At 39.1% G+C, this 27825-nt stretch overlaps 1 protein-coding gene across 2 annotated transcripts; it reads right to left on the reverse strand.

The window, feature by feature from the left end:
* Positions 1-31: 31 nt before the first annotated feature.
* Positions 32-27779, reverse strand: lamb4 (laminin, beta 4). Of its 2 annotated transcripts, none has more exons than XM_082159983.1 (36): positions 27613-27779; positions 27414-27493; positions 25324-25371; positions 24195-24352; positions 22111-22246; positions 21944-22017; positions 21651-21839; positions 21503-21566; positions 20553-20767; positions 18261-18381; positions 17949-18137; positions 17671-17826; positions 16948-17060; positions 16775-16854; positions 16543-16675; positions 15428-15721; positions 15152-15337; positions 14945-15054; positions 14141-14261; positions 13847-14024; positions 13610-13753; positions 13060-13291; positions 12814-12971; positions 12439-12663; positions 10225-10442; positions 10019-10115; positions 9587-9941; positions 9264-9421; positions 8912-9111; positions 8641-8826; positions 8289-8433; positions 5347-5554; positions 5089-5224; positions 4629-4799; positions 3444-3597; positions 32-3349 (listed from the first exon to the last, which is right to left on the reverse strand). In XM_082159983.1, the coding sequence occupies exons 3-36, from the start codon at positions 25361-25363 to the stop codon at positions 3210-3212; spliced, it is 5484 nt and encodes a 1827-aa protein (XP_082016109.1). In that variant the 5' UTR covers positions 25364-25371; positions 27414-27493; positions 27613-27779; the 3' UTR covers positions 32-3209. The 2 variants fall into 2 exon arrangements, with proteins under 2 accessions (XP_082016109.1, XP_082016108.1); XM_082159982.1 differs by having other exon boundaries at positions 21485-21566.
* Between the last annotated feature and the right edge of the window lie 46 nt (positions 27780-27825).

Consider the following 27825-nt stretch of genomic DNA (forward strand, 5'->3'; position numbering starts at 1 on the left):
TGACAAACACTGATCGTAAGCATTTGCATACACTGAGGAAAACGTGCCTTTTGTGAGATATGAGACTCCTCAAAGATTTACCCTCGGGCGGAATTGTTCGGGTTTGTGACTGAAAATAAATGAGTAATATAGTCATATTTTGTACCGTATAGGCAAACATTTTTCCATTTGTATTTCAAATTTTTATGTACCAACAAAATGTAAGATATTTACCTACTGTGGCTTAACTTACTTCAATGATAATTATATCACGTGCTATATTCATGCACCACGGTATTCCAAGGTATAGTACATGTCACAGAAACTCATGGTAGCACAATGGTACTTTTTGTTAGTGTTAAGATAAAGATAAAAACACTTATAAGTGGTTGCATTATTAAAAGATTAAAATAAAATAGCCTATAAAATGATCTCACAATAACAATTACAAAGTCTTAACAACAATTATGTTAACAGCTATTCTTACTTTCAATGATGATATGCTGAAATGAACTGGCATGTGAAATGGGAGTGATCAGTGAAATGGCCTTAAATAAGGGATGATTCCTTGGTAATTAGACAGTTTAAAGGTGAATCAAAGAGCAGGAGGTTCATGTAAAACTAATTGTTTTCTCGGATGAGCTAAATTAGTGAAATAATCCAAATGACAAGGCCGAGAAAAACAATACTCTGCAATTTTAGACAAGAAGTAACCCAGAGCTTTTGATTATCAGTGTATTCCTAAGGCAATAAAAAGTGGTCAGTTATGTAGATGGAAGGCATGTTCTCCAAAGCACAATTGATTCCTTAAGGTCATTTTACCCTACATACTGTAACCAATTCACATAGTGTTTTTCTTTGTTTTCTCTTTGTAAACTTCAGGAAGAGATTAGGTGAGGTGACACAACTAATATCTGTAGATCCTTCGGAAACCAGAAAGACACAGTTTACACATTCAACAGACTTTCTGACCTACACCAGAAAAAAACCTTAAGTCAGGTAACTAAAAAAAATTACTTCAGGTTGTAACACCTAAATTAACTATTATTCAAGTAAAAAAAAAAAAAAAAACTATTTAATATATCTAAATTAACCTGACTACAGTTTACTCCTAAAAGTCATTTTTAAGAATCAGATCAGGTAGAAATAACTATAAGGTAACAACTGCACCTTTTCAATTTTTTTTATTGTTTTAAAACAAGTTAAGATGAAATGATCTCAGATAAAATGTCTCAACACTTAAGTCGCTAAAAATGGGGGAAGATCCACTCAGACAGATCAATGAAATTACATCAGTGGGCCTTTACCTTTGGTTTTGCAATTCAACAGTAAACAGAGAGGCTATTAACACCGTAGGACAAAAGCACAGACCCTCCACCGCATGCGAGAGACAAACAAACACATTCCACAAGCAGCAGGCGTCTAAACTTGACTGACTTATCTTATTGTGCATGGAGCAGCTGTAGAGATGAACTCTGGAAGTAATGCTGAAGTAGATTTTTAATCTATAGAGGTTTTAATGACTTAACCATGAACCAAAAACAATGGAAATACTTAAAAGCATTTGAACTGCTTACTGTTGGAGGAAGCTTATAGGAATATGCTTAAATAGCTCAGACTAAACTAATCTGAATCAATCAGTAATTGAATATGCATCTCTGATTCGTCAGTCTAAATCAAACATTAAATTCATGAGTCTTTTTGAATGATTCATTTTAAAACCTGGTTCATAAGAATCATTGTTACTCAGTGAGGACAACTCACTTGAAAAATAGGTTTTGTCGTCATTATTTTTGTCATTATTTATCTCATTCAATTCAAGTTTCAAGTTTGTTTTTATTTATATAGCACGTTTAACAGCAAACATGGCTGACCAAAGACCAGGGCAAAACCACACATTCATGATAGAATCTCACAATGAATTAAAAGCTAAAGAAAAAAAGTTGGTTTTAAGAGAAGATTTTAAAACAATTAAAGACTGTGCCGATCTGATGTAAGCCGGAAGGCTGTTCCACAGCCTAGGGCCGGCAATAGCAAAGGATCTGTCTCCTCTATTCTTTAATTGTGATCTGGGGATAGATAAAAGTCTCTTATCACCAGACCTCAGATTTCGTGTGGGATTGTGTGGACAGAGTAGCTCAGACAAATAGTTCGGTGCTAGATTATTTAAGGATTTAAAAACAAAGAGAAGAATTTTAAACTCAATTCTAAAAAGCACAGGTAGCCAATGCAGCCATTTCAAAATTGGAGAAACGTGATCAAATTTACGTTTTCCTTTGAGGAACTTTGCAGCGGCATTTTGTACTAATTGGAGACGAGCAATAGAGTATTTGGTCATGCCATAGTAAAGAGAGTTGCCGTAATCCAAATGAGATGTAATGAGTGCATGGATAGCAATCTCTAAGGTTTTCTCAGACAGAGAGGATTTAATCTTAGAGAGAAGACGTAGCTGGAACTAATCACCGCATTTATTTGTTTTTCAAATTTGAGGTTCTGATCCCAGAAAACACCTAAGTTCTTAATGCAGGATGAAGTAAAAGGAGCAAGGTAATCCAGGTCAATGCAAACCCATTCAATTCAACAAACTCATAACTTGAGTAAATTATTATTTGTTTTGCTGTGTCACTGTAGATTCAAGCAGTGCAGGAAACAATGCTGCATGGTTTGTGTAATGTAGTTGGCATTTTTAATTTTACTCTTGCATCCTCTAGTGGACAGTCAGGGTTGTACATTCCCTATATGACACTGTCAAACACAGGACTGTACCATAATTTGCTAAAAATATACTATAAAGAAAATACTTAAAGAAAAACATCAGATAAAAAAAAAATGGACAGAACCATAAAGCATTCCTGGTGCTTGATGAGAACCAGTTTGTATCAATAGATTCAGCAAATCTTAAATCAGGGTTCCTCAAATCCGGTTCTGGAGGGCCACTGCCCTGCAGAGTTTAGTTCCACACCTGATCAAACACACCTGAACCAGCTAGTCAAGCTCTTCAGAGTTACAAGAAAATTGCAGGTATGTGAGTTTGATGAGTGTTTGAGCAAACAGTGGCGCTCCAGGACCGGATTTGAGGAACCCTGTCTTAAATGATCAAGATAAAAGAGCTGCATTTATCCCATAATCCTAGTCCGAGGCAGTTTTGTCCTGCGTTGCCTTCAGCATTCTGCCATGGCAAACACTAAAAATGTTTCCTCTAATTTTGAGGATAGGAAACCCTTGCAGACTTAAGTGGAGCACAGACCATATTTTTCCACTTTGTCAACAATAAAGTTCTTCAAATAATCTGCCTCCTCCTGGAGTGCCTCCAAATCTTTCATCCTTTCCTCTTTTTTTTCAGTTGCATCCAGAATCCGTTTCTCCAAGTCTAAAACGCCAAGGATAAAGAAACATTTCACATATCGAAATCCGTCATACCGTTAAATCCAGATGTATACTGCTCTGTTTTGATGATATTGTACCTTCAATTTTCTTCATTTTATCTTCCACATATTTAGCCAGCTTCTCTGCCTCCATTGTGATGTTCTTTAGACGTTCATTAGCCTCTTCATTAACATTCTGGTTTGTGCTATTCAGTTTTAATTTTTCAAACTGCTCTTTCAGTTCCTCAAGATCCTGTAAATGTAGAAAAGCAATCAACTCTTAACAGAACTGGTTAAGGTTAGCTAAATAAAGGCAGCTGCAACATATTTCCAGTTACTACGATTATACATTTAAACAGTAACTTTGTTTGTACATCCAACCATAGCCGCGGGAACATATTTTATCAGAGGGGTGCTGGGGGCGGGGCTTGATATTGTGGGGCGGTGCTATGGTAGAGTTTTTTCAAACAAAATCCTAATATTAAACAGCCCAAACAAAAAGATGAACATACAAATGAATGACTACAGAGTTGTGAGAACGAACAGAACTCATGATACATTTTAAAAAGCACAGCACACTAATCTGCATATTACCTTATGATACTCACTCAGGAGTGCCGGTTCACACATAAGCATAATCTTTCAAAGCGAAAACGCAAGACGCCAAACGCGGGCAGTGGAACGGGGGAAAACGCAAGGTCTCGAGGCGCGTTTTAGTTGAACTTATTTTAACTTGAGTGCTGCGTTTTGAGAATGCTGTCATGCGCGAGACGCGAGCACAACAGCTAAACACAAGTAGTGCGTTCACACTGAAAAACAATGGAAAAGTTGCAGAGTGGAATGGTTGACTTTCTGTGTGAACAGCCCCTAATGCAGATGAATGCTTTAATCAATACATCTACATTTAGTTTTTTCACATGCATTAAATGAGTGTCAAATCAGTTCTAAGATGCTGGTCTTCAACCAGTGTCACGTCACTCAATCCATGCAGATCGGCTTATTGCCTTATGATAGCCTATAATTTCTTTTAGAGTCATAAAACCCTATTCGACAACATATAAAAATGAAATCATCTTTAGAGTAATTTTATAAAGGTTGAAGGTGTTCTTAAAAAACAGGTTGAAAAACAAAAAGTTATTTAAAAGTCATGTCATCTTAAATTCCAATGTAGTGAAACAGCTGTCGTCAGGGGGTGCTGCAGCACCCTCAGCACCCCTAGTTCCCGTGGCCATGCATCCAACATACTGCATATTTACATAAAATATATGTACTTGTAATACTTACTTTGTTGACATCTTTGGCACTGGCGAGAGCTGCATTGGCAGCATCTTTGGCCTCCTTCCCCTGAGCTCTGTTCATCTCCGTCTTATTCTTCAAGGCCTGGATTTCATCCAGTAACTTTTTGGCTCGAGTCGAATCCAAATTGTCCTCAACGTTTTTCAGTTTAGGTTCAGTCTATTTAACATTGATGAGAAAATATTGTTATTAAGCAGTATATTGGTGATTAAATAGGTGATAACACTGGGAGCAAAATAAACTAAACTATAATTTCGTATTCATTTTAAAGGGATAGATCACAGGAAAAAAAAATGGTGTGGACCACATGTCTGACGTCATTATGTGTGGAGAAATTACACCATACTGGTCTAAATTACATTTAGACATTTAGGTGAGTGAATGACAGAATCACTCATTGAAAGATTCCTTAAACATGTATGCATTGTATTGCAAAATAAATCATTACCTCATTAACTTTGCCACTGATAGCATCATTGTTTGCATCAGCCTCATCCAGATCATTGACTATCTTGTCATTGAGCTCTTCTGTATCATTCAGTACTTTCTCTATTTCCCTTACATCAATTGCCTTGGTTCTGTTCCTGGTTATACAACAACCAAACATGATTAGTGATGCTGGTGACCACAGGTTTAGCTTTATAAAGCACACTTAAATAGTTTAAACTACAGATGTGAGACACAGAATTCATTACTACAGCCTCACAAGATTTCTTTGGCCCTCTCCTTCAGGTTTTCTGCAATTTTGGCTTGTTTTTCTAAGTGCTCTAGATCATCGTTGAAGTCTGTGATGTTTGCCAAAATCTTCTTGATGTTGTCAATCATGTCCTTGATCTCATTAGGGGACTTGGGTAGCTGAATGGACAACACAGCATTGGCCAGTTTCTCAATGTCTTCTGGCCTCACCATCTCATCTGTTGAGGTACAACACTCAACTAAATTTACATTTTATAATGTACATTTTCATTTTATTTTAAATGAAAACTTAAGTAGTCTTTTCATCTTAAAATTCCTCATGCCACAAATTTATGAAGCTGTTTTTAGCACGATTTTCACGTGTTTTGTCTGTTCAGACTAATGTGAAAAAATTTGCAGATGGGCAGAATGCAAATTTACTCTCTAACAGCAGCGGTACACAAAGGCAGCAGTGCACAACTTCCTGTTCCCTATCAGTTGGGCACTATCGATGTACGCCGTTACTAACGAATAGGAATCTCGCTAGAGAGGCCAATCTACTTAGAGTGAAACTAAACGAGCCAGTGCACGTTGGTGTGCAATCATTTGCAACAGCTGCTCTGCCACGCAGCGCGGGTATATAACGAGCAGCAGGTGCGATTACAGGAGCCGAGCACTTCGATGCTGTGTACTCTACCAAAAGAAGAGTGTTACGAGAACGAGCAAGCTCTCAATGGGACCTCTCCAGTCTGGTGCGGGCGATATAGCGTCGCAGCGTGGTCAATTTCTTTCTCTCTCTCTCTCTTTTATTTTTTTCTTTTGAAATTGAGCAAAACAAAAAAGCAGTTTTTACAGCTGGTAAGGTGAGCCGTAAGAGTGCTGAAAGGCTGTTCTTACGGCTGGTAAGATCGCCAGCGAGAGAGACAGCGCACGACAGGTGCACATTCCTGTCCATGTTCGCTGCGACCATTCCCCTGCGTGCTTCAGCACCAAAGACAGCAGTCCTTAAAAGAGCTTACGGGGTATAGCGCGTCTTTTTTAAGTGTGTTTCTGGATGCAGTCGTTACCTGGATTATCCGTTACCTGGATGCTGGACCATCCACGAGGTGTGTACCAGTCGTTTCCTTGGGTGCTCCCCATGATGAACAGATGTCGATCGCTGCATCGGAGGGTGGGTCAGACGTGACAGCGGTGCCCAAGTCGGACCTGGAGATGTTGGCCATGCTTTCCCGGGCCGCCAACAGGATCGGCCGCCCTCGAGGCTGTACGATTAGTATTTCGGGGTGGCGCACGCTGGTTCTCAGCAACCCACCCCGGTGCCTTTCTTCCCGGAGGTGCATGAGGAGCTCACTGGGTTGTGGACGGCACCTTTCACTGCCAGAAACTGTCCCGGTGGCTGCTCCTCCCTCACCACCCTTGATGATGGGACGGCTAAGGGTTACATGCGCATCCCGCCAGTGGAGCGGGCCGTTGTCATGCAACTGTGCCCTAACTCCACTTGGCGAGGAGAGCTGTGTCTCCCTTCCCGGGCCTGTAAGTACTCGTCGGACTTAACCAGCAAGGCTTACAAGACCTGTGGGGAAGCTGCCTCTGCCATACACGCTATGGCGTTGTTGCAGGTCCATCAGGCCAAGGCACTGAAGGACCTGCACGAGGTGGTCATGATCCCCAAGTTCTTCAGGAACTTCTTGCCGTGACGGACCTCACACTTCATGCGACGAAGGTGACCGTGTAGTCGGTGGGTCGTGCGATGTCCACGATGGTGGTCCAGGAACGCCATCTCTGGCTGTGTCTAGCTGACATGAGGGAGACAAAGTCAGTTTCCTTAACTCCTTAACGTGGTCAAGAACTTCGCCCAGCAGTTCTCGGCTATAAAAAAGCAGACTGAGGTAATTAAATCACATCCTGCCGCTGTGGTCAGCTGCCTCCACCCCATTGCCTGTGGCCCCTCAGTCTGCTTCTCCTGCGTCTGCCCTCGCTCCCGCGCCGCAGCAGCAGCCTCCACCTAAGCGGCGCCGAGGAGCCAGTCGCAGGCAGGCCGCCCCGCCAGTCCAGGCCCCCGCCAAGAGGGGCAGCAAAGCCAGGGGTAAGTGGCCCTAGGACGGGTGACCTGGAGATGGATGTGATTGCTCTTCGGGAGGTGGTGACCGCATCACTCCCTCTCCCGGAAGAGGGCCGGGTGGTAAATCCTGTGTTTCCTTTTGTTTGTGTTCCGCCGCTGGCGTCAAAACCAGCCATACCCAAATTTTCTATAAAAAAGAGCTGTTTCTTCCATCTCTGGGTCCGAAGAGGGCCCGGAGAGCAGTGGGGGGAGAGAATCTTCACTACTCTCATCCGCCTCTTCTATCGCCAGTGGGCAGCAGTGTGCAGTTCGAGAACACAACCAAGCCTCCTCCAGCACCTCCTGCCTCGTGGAACCAGGTAAGTGTTGCACAGCACACTCAGAGCCCGCTACGGGCAGCCTTCCAGAGAGAGTGTCCCTGTATTCCACCTCGCTGCCCCACTGCGGATACGCCTACGGTCCCTTTGGTCCCGCTTGTACGATCTCTGCGAGCCTGGCTAGCACTCCCCAGTCCATCTCACTGGCTGATTCGGACCATCATGATGCTGGTCCCACAAAACCATCATGATGCTGGCCCCACAAAACAAGGTTAGCACAAGTGTGAATAAGATTTGAGTGCTAAATTTTTGAGAAGTTAAATTTCTCAATTCACATGATCAAGGAATATCAATGAAACTTTTGTCATTGACACTTGTCACTGTCTACTTTTGTAGAATGAAAAAGAGAAGCTTGGAGCTCTGCTTTTGCTTCTGCTCTCCACAAAATGAAGATACTACTTCTGATTTGTCTGAGAGTGACCTGAGGTGAGTATATGATAAAATAACTACCCAATTACTTGTCTTGACTGGATATGATCAAAGACCAGGCTAGCTTTTAACAGAAGCAAGCAAGTGATTTGTTACATGCAGTACCTCTTAGGTAGTTCTTGAGCTTCTCTATGAGGTCCTTGGTGTCAGTCTTTTCCTTCTCATATTTGTTCTTAGTCTGATTCATTTTATTCATCAGCTCCTCTGCTTGATCTTTGATGTAATTAGTCATTTTTGAGGTGTTCATGAGCTGTAAATAGAACAGAAAACAGAATGAGGTTTACAAGTTAAAGATAAAATGATAAGAAAGATATTGTGGCTTCTGAAAAACAACTTAAGTTCATCTGGATACCCTAATATAGAAAATGTGATCTACAAAACAGTAAAGTATATGTATTCAAAAATTATAAATAAGAGTATGCAAGAGTAGGAATGTCCTGGTAAGTTTTTGACATGCCTTCGCATCATCTTCTTTGAGTTTACTGCGCAGAGCAGTAATGTTCTTCTCGGTCACCTCTGCCAGTTTGGAGGCATTGAGGCTGATGGGTAAACTCCCCGTACAGGCCGGCCCCCCGCACATCCCACACAAAGCTCCACCACATTTTGCTTTCTCACATTCTACATCACCTGGAGCCCCACAGACCTACGGCAGAAAGATTTGTCACTGTGATTTTTTATTTATTTTATTTTTTATTTTTTACAAAATCACAGTTTTACTCTTCATTCACCTCCTCGTTGAGATTGGCAACGCTCAGAGCTTTCACTTTCCTTTCCAGCTTATCCATTTCTCCTATGCGACACTTTGCAAGTTCCAATGTGGCATTCTCTCTTGTCTTCCTGGAGGCTTCTTGGGTCTTTTTAGCCGCTTCCACTTTCTTCACGCTGTCAGTGAATTCGTCATAGAGCTTTTTGATCTTATTCAAAATATCTGAAGAAATGACACACAATAGTTACATAGTAGCACCTTTAAAAGCCAAACTGAAGTGTTGTAATGATATTGTTCACAAATGACAGTATGATTAAGCCATAACAACTTTAATGGTGGTATTCATTGAGATTTAACACTTTTCACACACAAACCATTAGCTTTTACATCTGTCACTGGAACCTCTTTTGCCTTCTCTCTGAGATTCTTCAACAGCCTATTGAACTCAAGGCGGATGTTGTCGATGTCAGTGTTGAGAAGTACGGTTGGATCAATAATGATTATGTTTGGGTCAATGGTCTCCGTTTCATTCCTAAGGAGATAGTAGAATACCATGCAAGATATAGGCTTTCATTGTAGAAAGATTACTGTATGTATATTTTAATAAATTAATAGATTTAAAATAAAATGAGCATCATGTCATTCCCCTAGAAATAATGTAGTATGTTAATTAAATTGTGTAAAGACATTGCAATACCTAATGCGTGCCAAAAGCTTCTCTAGTTTTTCAAGCTCATCCTGAGCAGTCATGTTAAGAAGACTCTGCAACTTCTCCAACAAATTCTGTAAGTGTTGTAGATCAGATGGAGACCGATAGTCTTCAGGGCAAGGCATCATACTTTCTATCCTCTTAGCATCTAGTCTAATATCTGAGACGATTTTCTCCCAGAGGTGGAAGCAGGCATGGCAGGGTTCACAGGCAGGAAAGTTGGTGTTGTGACCCGGGGCACATTCATCACAGAAAAGGCCTGTCACCCCTGGCTTACACAAACACTCACCCGTGTAAGTGTCGCAAGCTGGAAAAATGGTGCCCTCCATGTTACAGTCACAAGCTAAAGGAAGGATGAGATTTTGTTTTAGTCAGCAGACAGTGACTTGGAAGAAAACAAAACTGCATATAATAGCTTACATATGCACTGTATATCTGGGTTTCCAAAGTGATTCGGCCCACACTCATCACATTTTCTGCCTCCATACTCTGGCTGGCAGAAACACTGGCCTGTGATCTGGGAGGACATTAAGTGAAGGAGTTGAAGCCCTTTGTGATAAGACACTTAATGTGAAAAGTGAATTTATTGTATGAATTATTATATTAACACAAGATACAGTATTGACCTTTTCACAGACGTAGTTGAGAGCATGTTCTGGGTCACAGTTGCAAGGCTCGCACCCAGACTCCCCATCCAGATTCCAGTATCCATCCGCACACTCATTACAAAGGGCTCCTTTGACACCTTTGCGACATGGGCACTCGCCGGTTTCCTGGTCACAGAAACAGGGGCTTCCAGCTGGACACTTTTTGTCATCTGTGCCTCTCCGGTCACAAGAACACTCTAAGTATACAATAAAAACAAGACCAATGTTGTTTATGAAGGCGTTTTAGTGCCATGTTAAAATATAAAAGACTCAAGAATAAATATCTGATGCCAAAATATGTAATTTGTTAAAGTCCCCCTGTAGTCAATACTTTTGACCCTTAAAACTCATCTTTGATCACCAAAATTACATATTTAAATGTTTTTTCTTTGAACAAAAATTCATGTTTTAAAATAGCTTGAATGTAACTCTACACCAGTGTTACTCATTGCGCGGCTCGCCAAGCTTTAATTTGTGGCTCGCATGGCGGTAAAAAATACGTGATATGATCATGCAGTCACTACAGATATTTCATAAAAACATTAAAAACAAGTAGGGCTATAACATAACCCATTACAAACTCAAAGTGTCAGCTCTATCACAAATAATTTTGATCAGATTGAAAGCGGTGGTTTATCGAGAGAACATGTAAACACTTGATCGATTGAAAACCGAAATTGAAAGGACGACATATGACGCGCTGAACGAGCTGTTCTCCTGATGAATAAAGTGTCATATAAATGAGTGTCCTGTCATTCTATAATTCTCCTTTCACTCAACATCTGTGAAGTGAAGCAGGACAACGGCTCACCAGTACTTGTTTCAGATTCTCATCCACAGACGACTGGTTTTGGGCATTTTTACTGCGTGATAAATACAAACAGCACGGCACAACGGTTCATATGTTCATAGTCTCCAAATTATGACCAGAATTGGATAAATATTAAGTCTGCTATTTAAGAACCAATGTAGGAGAATGGTTATTAAGCGACAACAGCGGGAAATCTGTATATTTGTGCAGTGTGCGCATGTCAAAAAATCTATTCCGATTTTAATCTTTTGACTTATAAACGCGCACATCACCCGATCATGTATCACATCACGATGTTTAGCGTTCATGTAAACTACAATACATTCAGATTCATCAATCAGAATGAATTCAGTCCGATTGAAACAAAAGTTGTTTATGTAAACATATCCAGTCTCTGCGGATTTGCCAGTTATGGCGGTCTTTCCAGCTCTTAACGCTGCATGTGCTCTTGGATGGTTAGATACATGATGGGCTAATGTAGAAAAAAATAACTCAAGGTCATTGTGGGATGAATATATTCTGGAAATACTCCTTTCTTTGTCATTAAGGGAAATCATCTTGTCTCAGTTACAAATTTGACTGGTAAATCATCACCCTTTTGTATTTATTGCATTGCATATTGACTGTTCAGGGGTGACAGATTGATTAGCAGACATGGTATTTATGACTGGATGTAACTTTGTATACTTTGCGGTAAAAATGGCTCTCCTACTGACTTTGTCCAATCAGTGTGGCTCTCATCAAAAAAATAGTGAAGACCACTGCTTAAATTGTAATGTGAACGATTCATTCATTATTTTTTTATCTTGTAATGGTTAATCAGCATGTCATAACTTGATCTTATGATCTTATTTATTTTGGGTGACATATGCCGATCATTTAGTCCACTCAAAACTCACACCTCTATAATCAACTACAAGCTTGCATACATTTTTGGATGCAGTGCCCACAATTCAAAATCCAATCTATAACCTATTACACACCTACTAAATCCCGTCGTACTTTTTAATTTTAATTATCCCTTACATGTGGATGTACATCACAATACGGAAGAAAATATCTGTTGCTACTTTCATTTCATCAAGACATAAACATTAAAATGTGTATGTTTATATTCTGGGCTACATTAACAGTTTTCTCTTCATCAGTTATGAATGGGACAAAAAGTTTAATCACATTGTCTTTCCCTTTTGCAGAGTCGTTGTTTTGCTGGTAGAAAGGGAAACATGAGAAATTTGGTTCTCCTTGGTTTGAACCACATTAAGCAGTTTTAGTGAATGCACCCTTTGAGGTACCCTTTGAACATTTATTTGAAAAACTGATAGGGCCACATTGATTTTCGATGACTGTCAATTGAGTTTAAAACATTTCAAAACCTGTACCTTTGCAGTCTTGAGCGAGTGCATTGCCATAGTATCCAATTTTGCAGCTCTGACATCGCGGCCCTTCTGTGTTGTGTATGCAGCGCAAACACTCGCCAGTCACAGCATCACATGCATCACCATCACGAGAATCAATGTTATTGTTGCAACAGCACTCCTCGCATCGGCCATCTGGCAACCTCAGGTCACCGTAATAACCAGGAGCGCAGGAGTCACAGTGTTGGCCTGCAAGAGAAAGGGTAAGATTTATAAAATAAGTGATTATTTTTAAACAGTGTTGTATCTTTAGTTCCCTAACTGTGCGTTACATCAAACAGGTTACTGGAAGACTCTTTGATGGTCTTGGAAATGCTATGAATGAACGTGAACAAGGACCTGTATGTCCAGGCAGACATTCACAGTTTGGGGCTCCAGAGTACGGATCCTTGTTGCAGGAAATGGCAAAGAAACGTCCACTTCCATCCACATCTGGACATAAGCATGGCTCACATGGCTGCCCAGAGACAGGGTCACCAACATAACCATCTTTACAGCTGGGACAGAAAAAGACCATTAGCATCTAAATTCCAGTGAATATTATTTATTTTGATTGAAACAATTTGATCTCAAATCCTCTCTTGCCTTTCACAGTTTGGTCCCGTGGAGTGTTCCCTGCAGTACAAACAGTCTCCAGTGATGGGGTCACAGATGTCAGCCAACCTGTTGCATTGGCATTGTCTGCACAGGGGAAACCCATAGTAGCCAGGGTAACAATCATCACATCGACGGCCAGTTACTCCATCTCGACACGGGCACTGACCAGTTGTCTGGTCACACAGTTCAGCGGTAGAGCCAGATGGATCACAGTCACATGCTAGAAAGGTCAATGAAAAATACGAATGTCCAAGATAAAAAAATTTGCACAAGTGCCATGTTCTTAAAAATGTTTTGTTTGTTTTCACATTTCATATGGGTTTGAAATGTTTATTTTCAAAATAAGTTTAATTTAAATGGTCTAAAACTAAACCTGAATTATACCATGTCATAAAAGATCAAAATATCTGATATTTTAAGAGAATTGTCGAACTCATGATATTAGGACAGTAGGAATTTAAGTCAGATTATTCCATGTCAACTTTGAAAAATAGATTGTCACAATATGCCTGAGATGACATGAAAGAATATGGCTTACGTGAGCAGCCATTGGGTCCAAGCCCGTACGTCACAGGAGCACAGGAATCACAGCAACGGCCAATAACATTAGGTTTGCATTGACACTGTCCACCGAATTTACTGCATGATGAGCTAAACGCTCCAACTTGATGACAGTTGCAAGCTGTTGATTTATACAGATACACATAGTATACATATAGTAACATGGAATTTGAATCTTGTGTATATCAGTGGTGTACTTTTAGATGATACTCACCCACTGCACCATTGTGAATAAAGGCAGACATGCTTCCAATATGCTTCTCACATACTTCAGATAGGGTTTGCTCTCCTGCCTGTGCTCCCAACTCAATACAGCGGTATTGCTGAAACTGAGATAGATGTGACTGCGAACAGAAGTTTGGGAGGGAGTCCACTTTGGGAATGAGGCCCAACTATGGTGAAAGTTAATAGGGGTAAATAAGTATGGTAAATATACGAAACAAAAGCAATTTGTTTAGTAGTTTTCTATTTTATAATTTTCAATGATTTGGATTGGTTGAAATCTTACAGAGTCAATCAGGATGTATGAGCTGGTCTGAGGGCCTGCTTTGTGCTGCTTTCTAAAAGCGACGTCCACATAGTATTTATTACCATCATTGAGGCACACTGGTAGATCCAGAGTGGCTGCCCTGTATATATAAAAAATGTTATTAGGTATTTATGGTTAAGAATAGTACAAACATAGTACATAAAGGATAGTATGAAAGTTGGAGTCCAAAAAATATTCGACTCCATTGACTAACACTTAAAGCTAGAGTCGGCAAGTCTGGCAGATTGGGTCGATTAGCCAAAATTTTGAATGTTTACAACTCTCATGCCCCTCCCCACTACCAGCGAGCACCCTCCCATCGAGGTCGTGCTTGTCAGTGCGTCACTGTGCGTGTGTATCTGATTTTCTGTGAACGCGTCCGTCTCTTCAGCATCTATCAACACCATGGACTCGGAGGTAGGCTGCCCTGGCTAATCTATCCATAGATTACAATCTATATATTCATACGCTCCAGGTGGAGTTAGAAGCTCGTTTTTTTTTTCTAAAACCATCTTATTTATGTTGTTCTGTCGGATTATAGTGTCAATTTCACTGAATATGATAAAAAAAAATGTTGCCGACGGCAGCTTTAAAAATGTCTTCTTTTCCATTCTACAGAAGAAAGAATTTCATATATTTGGGACGTTGTGAGGGTAAGTAAACTATGTGTAAGTAAACAAATTTTTGGGTGAAATATAACCTTAGTAAACTATCAGTCGTCTGAAACCTAATAATATATCTGTTGTATACATTCAAAAATAAACCCTACAAAAATCTTCTCACCTTCCAGAGCCTGATAGAGTAAACACTTTGTCGGATGGGTCATTCTGACAACGTCCATCCCCTGATCCAAGTGGGACAACATTCACAATAGCTGTCCAATCATCGGTGGACTGCAAAGATAAAGTTTAGAATACATAAATGTGAAATAGACCAAAACATGTCAAATAAACGTTGATATTCAAATATTGATTGAAAGGACTGGCTGACCTCTGGTTCATAGCGGATAACTACATAGTAATCAAGAGCTGCTGGTATATTGCTGACAGTAAATCTGAGTCCTTCCCCATCCTGAACTCGCACAAAACCCGGTCCAGTCCAAGTGACAGACCGATCTGAGACACGTTCTCGCAGGATGATCTGTAGAGATGAGCCTGGTTCAAAGGGGATTGTCCTCTGCATGGGAACAACCAAGTAAGACAATCAGATTCAATTCTGTAGCATTATAACTTTGACAGTTTGTTTATCTGTCATTTCAAGCTTCACCTGGCCTTGTCTTCGTCTTCGTCTTTTCCGTTTCTCAGGTTTGTACACCACAACCCTTCCATTACTAATCTTGAAGTCATAACCCCTCTCTCTGAAGTAGTGTTCACAGATGGGCAAGGTGACATGGGGGTTGTATGGGGTCGAAGATGGCTTCACCGTTTGGGGTTCAGGTTGTTTAATAGGTATTGGGGAGGGTTTCGGAGCAAGGGGACATAGAGGGAGCTTGGCTGGTCGTTCAGGTATCTGTTCTGGGTGGTAGACTGTTGGGGCCTGAATAAATGGAGAATTTGCCGACTGTGGAAGCAGAAAATGAAAGCTGAAGTATTTAAATTTTTTCTGTTAAATCACCTTAAAAAAATTAAATTTAAAATTTAAAATAATTTTTTTTAATGACTGTAAAATTATAACGTGGTGTAACAAGAAGTAAAAAGTAATAACATAATTTCCTTATACCAAATACAAGTGCACACCTATTTAAAAAAAAAGAAAAAGAAGTTTTTTAATATATTTTTCAAGGCAAAAATGTTTATATAACATGAATTATAAATTCCTAAATAAATTTATGTTTTAGTAAGCTGCACCACTTGACATTTTCTAGCCTTAACTAAACTTGCCATACAAAGGTAAAATGATCTTTATTTGAAGAGATTTTTTGACCTTGACACATTCATGGGGTCTCTTAATTCTTATGAATGAATAAAGTTGCGGTCACACCACACTTTTCATTCCTTTGACTTCCATTCATATGTATCCAAATGCGGGAGACAGTAAATGTAAGCTCATGCGAATTTGGTTGTTTCAAATTCCAAGTGTGGTGAACTCTTCCCTGTGAATTCATATCATATGAAGACGTGTGACCAAAAGACATGGCATGACATATTAGCTGAATTAAAAGAATGCAAACTTGTAGGATTGTGGCGTTGCAATAAAGTGAAGTAGATTGTACTAAACTTTATACTTTAGATGTAGTATATGTTGAATTATGTGTTTAAAAATGTCATATTGTGACCATTGCAGTGTCCATAGAAACTTTGCATGCTCAAAGTCTAGTGTGACCGCAAATATAGAATGTAAATTAGTACAGAAATCACATCCAGCCAATCACAATCTCTCACCAGAGGCACTGCATTCTCAGCCTCATAGATATAGAAATCAAGAGGAGCCAAGAAATATCCAGGGGCTGGATCACTACATTTGTGGCCCACCATGTTAGGCCTGCATTCACACTGGCCATCCACAGAGGAACATCTGTGTAAACAGTATATGCATATACAGTACTGTCTTGTAAACAATTAATCAGAGGTATGTGGTTTGCTGCAGAGGTAAGTGGTTTGCTGAGAATCTTACTCAGATCTCAGGGCCCCTCCAATGTCACAGTCACAAGGTAAGCAGCCATAGACTGTGTTTCCAAGACCCCAGTAACCTGGCTAGGAAATTGGAAATCATAGTAGAACATTAAAACTTTCAAGTGTAAATTATTAAGTTTAGACGCTGTGGTCTGATGGAGAGGTTCAGCTCACCAGACACTGGTCACACTGTGGGCCGTAAGCAAAGTGCTCACAAATACACTTTCCTGTGGTCTGATCACAAGGGTTGTCCGCGCGTATCGTTCCCATGAAATTACACCTGCACACTGGATATGTATACATGAATGAAGAAAGACATGATAAAAGCTTAGGTGAATGCATACATTTTGCAAGTAGGTGAATACAAAGACTTTCAGATATTCAAAACTCCCGACCTTGTGACCTCACATCCCTGCTGAAAAATCCACCATTGCTGGTCACCAGCATAAGGTAAGTTTTGCATGCTGGGACCAGTATGAGGTTCTGGTTACTGGCTACACCAGTTTTGCTTGAGAACAGCATGACTATGCTATCCCGATTTGAATCATAATCACACAATGTTTGTTCACTGGCCAGAGGAGAACTCATCATGTTCCTGTTATCACTGTAAAGCTGCTTTGAAACAATCTGTATTGTATAAAGCGCTATAAATAAAGGTGACTTGACTTGACAATGATGATCCACCAGGTAGACCAGCTCTAACAAGCCTGGACCAACATGGAATTCATGTTGGTTTATACTGGATTTTTCAGCAGGTATGGTTGACACCAGATTAGATGGATGTCCCGCTTAACCGTAAGTCCGACTTTTTAGTCCGACTTCAAACTCAGTTTTACACGCTATTGAGTATGAAATGTCTCTGTAAAATTCCCATTTTGTGGGTGAATGAACACTTACACTGACAGCCGCTAGGGTCGTCCCGGTTGAACCCGTAGAACCCAAACTTGCAGCGGTCACAGCGCTCTCCTTCAACGTTCTGTTTACACACACACTGGCCAGTCACTGGATCACACACACCACGGTCCACTGAGCCATCAGGATCACATTCACAAGCTGGGCATAGAATAGAACAAAATAGAGACATTTTGGAAACCTCTAAGTATCCTCTCTTCCTGGTCAACAATGTAAAACATACAATGGAATCAATTATTTGTATTCAATTATTTTTCACTCACGTATACAGGCGTTGGGGTCGTCCACAGAACGTTGAGGGTCCTGGTAGTAATACGGCCCACACAGCTCACACTGAGATCCTACACGGTTGTTCCTGCAGTCATCACACACACCACCACTAACTCCACCAGTGGCCAGATAGCGTGCTAGGTCAAAGTGGCACCTCTCTGAATGGCCATGACAGTTACATCCTGAAACATTAAAAGAGGAGTTACATATGGCTTTTTATTGCTACTCCCAGTGTGTTTTAATGTGTGTGCTTATATTTTATGTATTATCTAATCTTTATCAATAGTCTGGCTGAGTATGCTTACTTCTGCAAACATCTGAGTCTGTTTTTCCCCCTGGCCTCCAGGGGGCGTCATGGTAGAAGTCTTGACAGAGCTCACAGTTGTACCCTACGGTGTTGTGTTGGCAAACACATCTACCGTGCACCTTGAGCAAAAAGAGGTGAATATCAAAGGATCATAAAAAAAACACAACTATTATAAAGCATGGATAATTTCTTTAACCTAAGCTACTAATTTATTATAAAAAAAAGGCTTGTATAAAAGTAGAGCAAACCTACACTGAAGCATGACAGGTAGTAATTATTGTTAACTGCCCTAAAAAATAAATCATAAATACATATTTGTTCAGAAACAGTCTGAAGAGTAAAGAATGTGACAATACTTAAAACATTCTACAATTATAGAAATAACAGAATAATAATAATAATTCATTACATTTATTTAGCGCTTTTTTCGGCACTCAAAGCGCTTTAAATAGAAGGGGGGAATCTCCACAAACACCACCAATGTGTTGTTATATATATATATATATATATATATATATATATATATATATATATATATATATATATATATATATATATATATATATATCAGAGGTGGGCTGTCAGGGCCTTCTCTGCTGCCCCTGTCAAAATCTATATATTTATAGATTATATATACACAGTAATATATCTATATATTTCCAGAAAGAATATGTTTTTTGTTTTTGTTTTTTTGTGAGGCTGAGCTGTCACAGCTCGCAGCTCCGTGGACCAGCACTATTAGTATAGATAGCCTTCCATTGCAGCTGTCATTTTCCATTTGATCATAACTTTGACTGACGTGTATCATTAGCCAATCAAATTTTGATGCGCAGTGACAGAACGCCCCAGGGGGCCAGCGATGTGTCGGCACTAGCCCCAGTTGATGTCATCAACCGTTTGAAATTTTGGCGGGATGTGAGCGGTGTCAGTGAACTGAGCTATGGCCGCTGCCTTCACACCTCTTATCGATCCTGTTTTCGATCTCCTTCGTGTGCCTTTTTCAAGGCGTTCGTTCGCTTGGAGAGAAGAAAGAGATAATTTCAAAAGGAAGAAACTGCTGGATGAGTTTTGCGAGAGGCGGCTGCCGCGGGTCTCTCAGGTGAGATGGAACTTTAACTCCAGGTTGGTGGGCACGGTCCATGACAAAAGAGCTGTGCTGGTCAAGCTTTTTCATCACATCCTCGATCACGCAGAGGATTTTGACCGTGAAATGGTACATTGTGCATCAGGACACTTGTCACAATTGAAAAGCTTTGAATTCTGTTTTTGTCTTTTTTCTTTCATCTACATTTTTGACTATACTGCAAAATAAGAGCTTAGATGTGCAATTCAGTCTGTCCAGAATTGCCGATTTTTCCCAGATTCTTGAAGATGAGCGTGGAAAATTTGATGCCATCTATGAGAGGACGACAGAGGCCGCGGGACAGCCGAGCGCAGGCAGAGGCCGAACAGACGTGTGCGTGCATTACAGCTACACACAGCGCTAATCGACAGCATCATCACACAAATCAGCAATCGATTTAAGGATCACAAGCGACTACTGTTTGTTGCATTGCTGGATGCTCTCAAAATTTCAAAGCTGTTTGCAAAGTTCAAGCAGACATTTCCCGAAGCAGAGCTCAGGAGCCTGTATGAGATCTACGGCACACAGTTTGACCTGGGCAGACTCAGAGCTGAGCTCAAAGTGATGTACAGCAGGACAAACTTTCAGGGAAAGAGTCCAAGTGACCTACTGACATTTCTGAGGACCACGGGGCTTGCAGTCAGCATGCCACAGCTATACGCCCTCACATGCTTGATCGTGACCATACCAGTGTCCACTGCATCAGTTGAGCGATCTTTCTCAGCTCTCAAGGGCATCAAAACGTATTCACGGAATACAACCGGACAAACACGACTCTCTGCACTGGCATCTATGCACTGACAGAACGCCCCAGGGGGCCAGCGATGTGTGTATATATATATATATATATATAAATGAGACAAATTGTTGACCTGTACAGTGAGAGTACATAACATTTATGTTCATGGTCGACAAAATTTGAAAGAATTTGGATGAGAAATGTTTGAGTTCATATATACTTTTCATGACTGTGCAATCTGAGCATAGTATGAGACATTTAAGATCTCTTTTGAAAGTGTCGGGAAGATACATGAGAGACTATATGGGGTCTCAAGAAAAGTAATGCCTCCATTTATCTCCATTTAAACCACTGCTGTCTAGGAGAAACAGTTCAGACATTAAGGAGATCTCATATGTGATTTTTCTTTCTTGCAGGAGTATGCTCACCATGCCAGGCTCACTGAAGGTGTCTCCACGTGTGCCGTCCACAGGAACGCACTGACTGGCGTGGCCATTGCAGAAGCAGGTCCCCCGAACGACCATCTCATAGAGGGCGTAATAATACTTATCCTGTGGGTTCCTCCTCCGTCGCGTGAGCAACGTGTCGCCCAGGGTGATCAAACGGGTAAAGTTTACTCGCAGGTTCGTCAGGGTGATCAGCTCTGAGGACCATAAGAAGTAACTGATATTAATGATATAACGGCACTGTATCTGTTATTGGCCAATATTACACATTTTTCACTTATCAGTATTGGATATTTAATTGTGCAGCTCATTTCCTCTATTTTTACGTTTAGATTTCCTCACTTAAAGTTAGTTTAAAAAAAAACATATTTTATTAATTCTCTTTAATCTTTAGCAAACCTCAAAATGAATATGCATTTTTTTTTTTACTGTACACTATAACGTTTTTTTATTAATTCTCTTTAATCTTTAGCAAACCTCAAAATGAATATGCATTTGTTTTGTTTTTACTGTACACTATAAAGTTTTGACATCTAAATTATTTTATAGCATTTAATTTAAAGTTTTTAGTGTGTTATTTTTAATTTAGACAAAATAATATGGAATTTTCATATCAGCCATTTATTGATTATCGGCCATTATAATTATTGGCTTATTGATACTATTTTAATATGACTGCATCTCTAATTAATCTGGGTCCTGAAAAAAGCCCAGGTGAGAACCAATGAAACAGACTATGATATGACATGTTTAAACAGTGTAAATTTTCTTTACAGTGATTTTTTTTTAAATGTGTCTAGCACACTATGAGCTCATCATCTAGATATCAAGGCCTTTCACTTGTTGGACATGCCTTTAGGCGTCATCCTGGCTTGACATCTAAATTACTGTGTTATTTCTAAAACAAACAACACCTTCAGTGAGACATGAACCTTGTATAGTAGAGTCGTATGGATCATGGATGTCAAAACTTGGATCCAAGGCTTTTAACACCACCTGGATGGAAAGCACAAATGTATGTATGTTAAATGTAAGTCATTGAAGAGGTTGGATTATTTCAGGATTGCTCTGATACTATACCTCTCCATCGGTGGATGGCTCTGCCCCAGAGTAGCGGCTGTCACAGATGAGGTCATCAAGACTGTCTGCTGGCTCCTCAGAGACACCGGGGAATGAGTTGGCACAGTCCTCTGCGAAGTAACGGAAAACCTTCCAGGTTCTCCCGAAGTCTTTTGACCTCTCGACCAACATGGCAGCAGGTCGGAAACTCTGTTTGAGAGCGTGTTATCAAATAGTTTGCTCAATCACATGCCAAATATCAATCAATTAAATTATTTGAATAAGATTTGTCATATGGGAAGCGCTGAATGTACCTTGAATGTCAATATCAAATGACTAAACTGAAACATTGCTTCCAGATCCAACTGAATGCTGACTTCATGCACACCTAGAATTTTAAAATCAAGTCTAAATTAGTCTAAATACCAACAAGGATTTAATGACAAAGAGTCCATTGAGTTCATGCAAAGAAGTTACGCACCATTCTCAGACTGCCACCACCTCATCTTGCGTTCGGGTTGGAAGGTGGTGATGATGTTCTCTATGCGGTGGCTGTTGGGATTGCGGAGGAGATTGTAGGGGCTTCTGGAGTCACAGGTGAAGCACTTGCGATCATTCTAAATTTTTGAGATAAAGGGCAATAGTATCTATTAAATGGCAATATCTAACAATTTTAGTGTGCTGAACAACGAAGTTTAAGTTGTTGTTCACCAGTTTTCCATTGGGCTGTTAAGCTGAACTTGAGAATTGAATCAGATTCATAAATGAATAATTCAACGGTGCGTTTCTCGTACAACAATGTAACTCGCTGTTCAACTACCATAAAACGATGCATTGTTAGAGAAATTAAGTTGCTAGTCACGACTATTTCCCAAAACCATAGTAACTTTGTTGCACATCCCATTGGTTAAAAAATATAACTGTTATTAATGACGTCTATCAAGTGGTGAAATTGTATGGAATGAAAGATACCGATTATTTTGCTCAAAGGAATGATCTGTGGAAAAGTCCACATGCCATACTAACAAGAAACTATGCTTCTAACCACAGGTCACAGGTCAATCACACAATTTGCGATGATGTTTGCGAATGTTTGTTGGAACTATGGTTTCTGGAAACAGTTGGACTGTGTTATGAATGACAAGGTAAATGACAGATCTTCTATATTTGGCACACCCCAGATCAATTAGTGAACAGGATCAACTGATTTATTGAAAAGATCTGATGAGATTGAACATGACTACTTCCCTCATGAACTCGCCAAGGACAGTAAGGGCGGATGGCAAGATTTTCAGTGATTAATGACTTACATTTCATACTATTCTTCACACAAAACCAGTGAAAAGTTTCAGAAGAATTGGAATATAGTGCTTAGAGTCTTATAAACTACTTTTATGGGGTTTCTTTGGAGCTTGACAGACACAGTCCTCATTCAATTTCATTATATGGGAAAGACCCACCAGGATCTTCTTCAGAAGAAGAAAAAAAAAATCACCTTTTGTGTTCCATTGAAAAAAGAAACTTCTATGGGTTTGGAACAACATGAGAAAATGAACAAATAAAGATAGGATTTTCCAAGTGAATTATTCCTTTAAAAACTTCATACAGCTGGGAGTAAGTCGCAGAAGTTCCTACACAGTAATGTATTATTCTATATAATTAGTGTCTCCTGGCAAAAATTCAGAAGCATTTTCTGAAGTAAGGCAGAATATTGTAGGGACAATGAGGGGGGATATGCAAGGGGTACGTCTGAGTTGCGGGCATGTATGAACAAGAGCTGTCCATCACATTAATAATCTAATTTTAACACCTGAGAAACCAACCGAAATGCATTCAGTATTTTCGCAGCTTCCTTTTATTTATATTGCCTGTTATTGGAAGCACCATTGCGGTGGTCTCTTCAGGCCAAGAAAAGTACTGTAAATATACAAAATGAGTGCTAAATGACACACCCACATACCAGCTTTATCACCTGTATAGACAGGGCTGAAGGTATGGGGCGGGAGGAAAGGGGAATATGGAAACAGGCATAAATTAGTCTTGTGGCAGAGAAGAGGTAATGACCTATACGACAGCTCAGGAAGGCACATCAGAACTTGTCTGTAGTATGTATTAGCCAAAGGGTTGGCCAGGGTGCTGTCAATCCACACTGAAAAAAAGGGAAAAAAGCATTTCTCTTTTATCTTAGTGTGGGTGCTGAAAAGGGACTATTTTGGGATGGAACTGTATTCTGGGTAGATTGGATTGGGAAGATGTTATGCAAACACTGCTCCACTGTACTCAGATTCCAGAGGGTAATGTATTTTCGTCAGGTTTTAAAGACAATTTTCAAAGTATTTTTCCAAGTTTCAAAGTGAAGTGTAGTACCAAATCCCAGAGAAGTATTTCCCTGCAAAACCCAACAAGCAATGTTCTGGGAGCAGCAATGTTCTGGGAGCAGCAATGTTCTGGGAGCAACTCTATTTTCATTTCTGGTTTAATACTCTGAAGACATACATTTTTTTTAAACACTTGCCCCTCACTGACATTCAGACCGCTTGAAGTGTTGCGATTTTTACAACTGACCTCCAGGTATCCCAGGATACAATAGTTTTGCGGTCTGTAGAGGCCACAGGTTGAAGAAGCAGTGAGTTGGGCGGCACGGCCCACCATGAGGTCACCGAGGTTAGGATAGCACGAATTCCCCACACATTCATCCTGGAGGCGGACTGGAGCTGCTATCACTATAAATCACAAATGCTCAGTTATTTCAGATTTCACATTAACTAAACCTCAAGTAATGAAGTTAGCTGCATATTGATGACTTGTCCTGTACCACAAATTTGTGTCCAATCAAATGCTCAATCAGAATGCCCCTCCCATTAAATGAACTATTTTAGTCCATGTATGTTCACTTTGATGACCTCTCTATGCTAGTGTACACTATAAACAAATAAGCTTAGCTTATACACATTTAAAATATATACTTTTCCCCAGTAAAAGGGACCAAAACATCTGTTGGCCATGAAGCTATAAATCCAATGAGAATACAGATCAAACATATAATGACATTTTTCATAAACCAAATTGTCATCTAGCATGAACTATTGGAATTCTGAAACGTTTCAAGAAGTAACGAAGCCTCATTTGCCGAAATCACGTGACTTTGAACCACTGATTTGATGCAAAAGATACGTTTTCAAAGTTCTTGTGTTTAGAAAGCACCCATCGTCTTAAGTTGATAGCGATTATATTTAAGCAATATCACATGAGAAAGAGTGCTCTTGTTTAGATTATAGTGAACTATTCAATAAACAAGATATTAATATTAAGTAGAGCGCTGCGGTAATAAAGTATTTTTACTTTAGTTTGTGGAAGTTAGCATCACCCTGGTTCCTTCAACAAAATCCCAATAGGATTTTTCTAGTTGTCTTTTCCAGTTGGATAATTCGAAAATTTGGCCTACAAAAATACGTCAACTCTACAGCACATAATTATAATATATACTAATTATAAATAATTATATAAGAACATAATCCGTTTCAAAAATAAAAACGAAACTTGAAAGACAAAAAGTTTACATGTGAAGTACAGTATGAAGCAGATTTTCAATCCAAAGTTGGCAAGTGATCACACGTTTCCTATATGATTGGCCTCAGTATAGGGTAATTTCACTGTCAGCTTCCAGCAATGTCAAAGACATGAGCAGACTTACAGAGAAGCAGGAACGCTGATGTCTCCAATCGGATCTGCATTGCTGGACCTATAGGACAGATGGGTGCACGAGGGGAGAGAAAAGATGGATGAATGAATGGAGGAGGAGGAGGAATGTGATACAAAATCAATGTGAGAAATATGTCTCAATAAACAAAGCCCTTGCCTCAAGGTTTGCCACAGGTTTAAAGCAAGGTGTCTAAAACGAGTAAATTTCAAGTATAAGAAATCAGCTGGACACCTATGACTTACAGGCTCTCAGCACTTTCAATTTTGGGACTCTGTTGGGAGTCCACTTTATGTTTAATATAAAATCTAATTCCTGAAGCAAAACCGTTTAAGTACCACTGCTCTAAAACACATTCATTGACTACAGTAGTGTGAGATGAGCCTGTAATTCGATCATTTTTCTATAGAGCCTATCAGTACATCTATGACACACAAAGAAGAGTCTTTTTTAACAGAGTAGATCATTCACCACAAAGTCAAACTTCATTCAAGAAAGCCACAATGTATTTATTTGACTACAGCCCTGAAACTTACAGGAGGGCTTCTGTTCAAGTCTTGTGTGTGACGAAACAGCAATAAACATGCAACAACAAGATAATCATTCAAGCCTTTGCTTTTAGCCAGTGCAACACAGAAGATCCTGCAACTGCAGGAAAAATTGGACATTTATGTAATTGCCATCTATGTCCTGCCATCAGACTAGATGGTACTACATTAAAGTCAATCAAATTGTGCTCAAATTTAATATAATATTACTTATTTTATCTGGACAGGACAGTTTATCCCTCATTTTTTTCATTTTAATACATGTTTTTTCACTTTTTTTATTTTTCAGACATACAGTAGTGACAAAAAGTGATGTCCGGAGGGGATGATTGTTTTTTAATGTCCCTATTAAATAAATAAATAAACAAATAAACCATCAAAATATTAGGAAAATATTTTATATTTTTTAAATATGAAAAACACAACTTGGTTAAGGTATTAATCTGATAAAATAAAATAAAATAAAAAATAAAAAAGCATAGAAAAAAAAAAAGCTGATAGAAAAAACCATACGTTTACTACAACATAATCAGTTATTAATATTTTGTTGGTTCTCTCTTGTTTTTGCATGTTCATAATTTTTTTCTATGACAGCCTGTCCAAAAATCATGTCCACACGATTTGGCAGGTTTTACTGCGTTATCACAAATAAAACAATTGATTCAAAACACAACTACAATATGCTTTACAAAAATCATATTTAAATAATATTTTAATAAAGGGTGAAGATGTCAGTTTTCTTAGGCCGGACATCACTTTTGGCCACTACAGTAATTTTGCAGATTTTTTAAATATTTTTTTTAAGTAAAAACTAAATTACTATATTAAGTAAAATAAATGTTATTTACTAAAACATCAAAACAACTCAATTATTAAAAAATAAAAACTTACTAAAACATAAAACTACATTTTAAAATTCAACTTAATTATAGTATAAAAATATAACTAAATTACTGTTTTAAAATGCAATAAAATAAATGATAAATTAAAAGTTGCTAACATAAAAAATTGCCCATTAACAATTCTAATGATGTTAATGATTAAAAATAAAATAAGTTACTAAAAGGTTTGCATGTTAACAATTCTTATCTTCTCAAAATACACTGAATTTATCTGATTATTTTAATTACAAACTAATAAAAAAAAACTCAAAACACATTTTTAATATGGAACAAAGGTGTATAGAGCATCCAGGGTTATTATAGTTAACTGAAACTAAAACCATAAAAAAAGTATTTTCGTTGCTTTAACTGAAATAAACGTTAAATAAAATAAAATATTTAAAAAACTCACTTTAATTTAGTTTAACTTGATGTACTAATACAGCTAAAACTGAAATAAAAATTAATACAAAAACATATAGAATTTTTTTTTAACTTAACAAAAGTACAATGGAAAATAAAAACTAATTTAAAATTTGAATAAAAACTATAATAGTATTTGAATGATACTAAAATAACAGTGCATCCCACAACGGTTACATAAAGTATACCAAAGAAATCATTACATCAGCTATAACAGAATATTTACACATACCTTAGCAGATTTGAAGACAAATAGCATGTGGTTGAAGACTTGACTGAACTTCTACCGAAGATCCATCATAGTCCAGTTTTCTATAGAGAACAATTCAAAGTGCTGACTTTAACTTTACACCTCATTGTATTATTCTTAAAACTGCAGCACAGCTGGTTACACAAAAAAATGACTCAAACGATCCCACAATCTCACTTACACCGACCAGGACGGAGAGTTTAAAGTTGATTCGACGGGGTCTTCTGCTGATAATCTCACCGTGTTGTGGTCTCGGGCTTGTGGGTACGCGCGTTCCTGTAGCTGCCAGTCATGGATTGTGCAGTAATAACTCTGAAAGTTGAAGCTTGTAAAGACACACCTGAGCTCCCGTGTGTGTGTGTGTGTGTGTGTGTGTGTGAGAGAGAGAGAGAGA

This window comes from Leuciscus leuciscus, assembly GCF_965113295.1.
Source record: "Leuciscus leuciscus genome assembly, chromosome: 25".
In the NCBI taxonomy this organism is placed as follows: domain Eukaryota; kingdom Metazoa; phylum Chordata; class Actinopteri; order Cypriniformes; family Leuciscidae; genus Leuciscus; species Leuciscus leuciscus.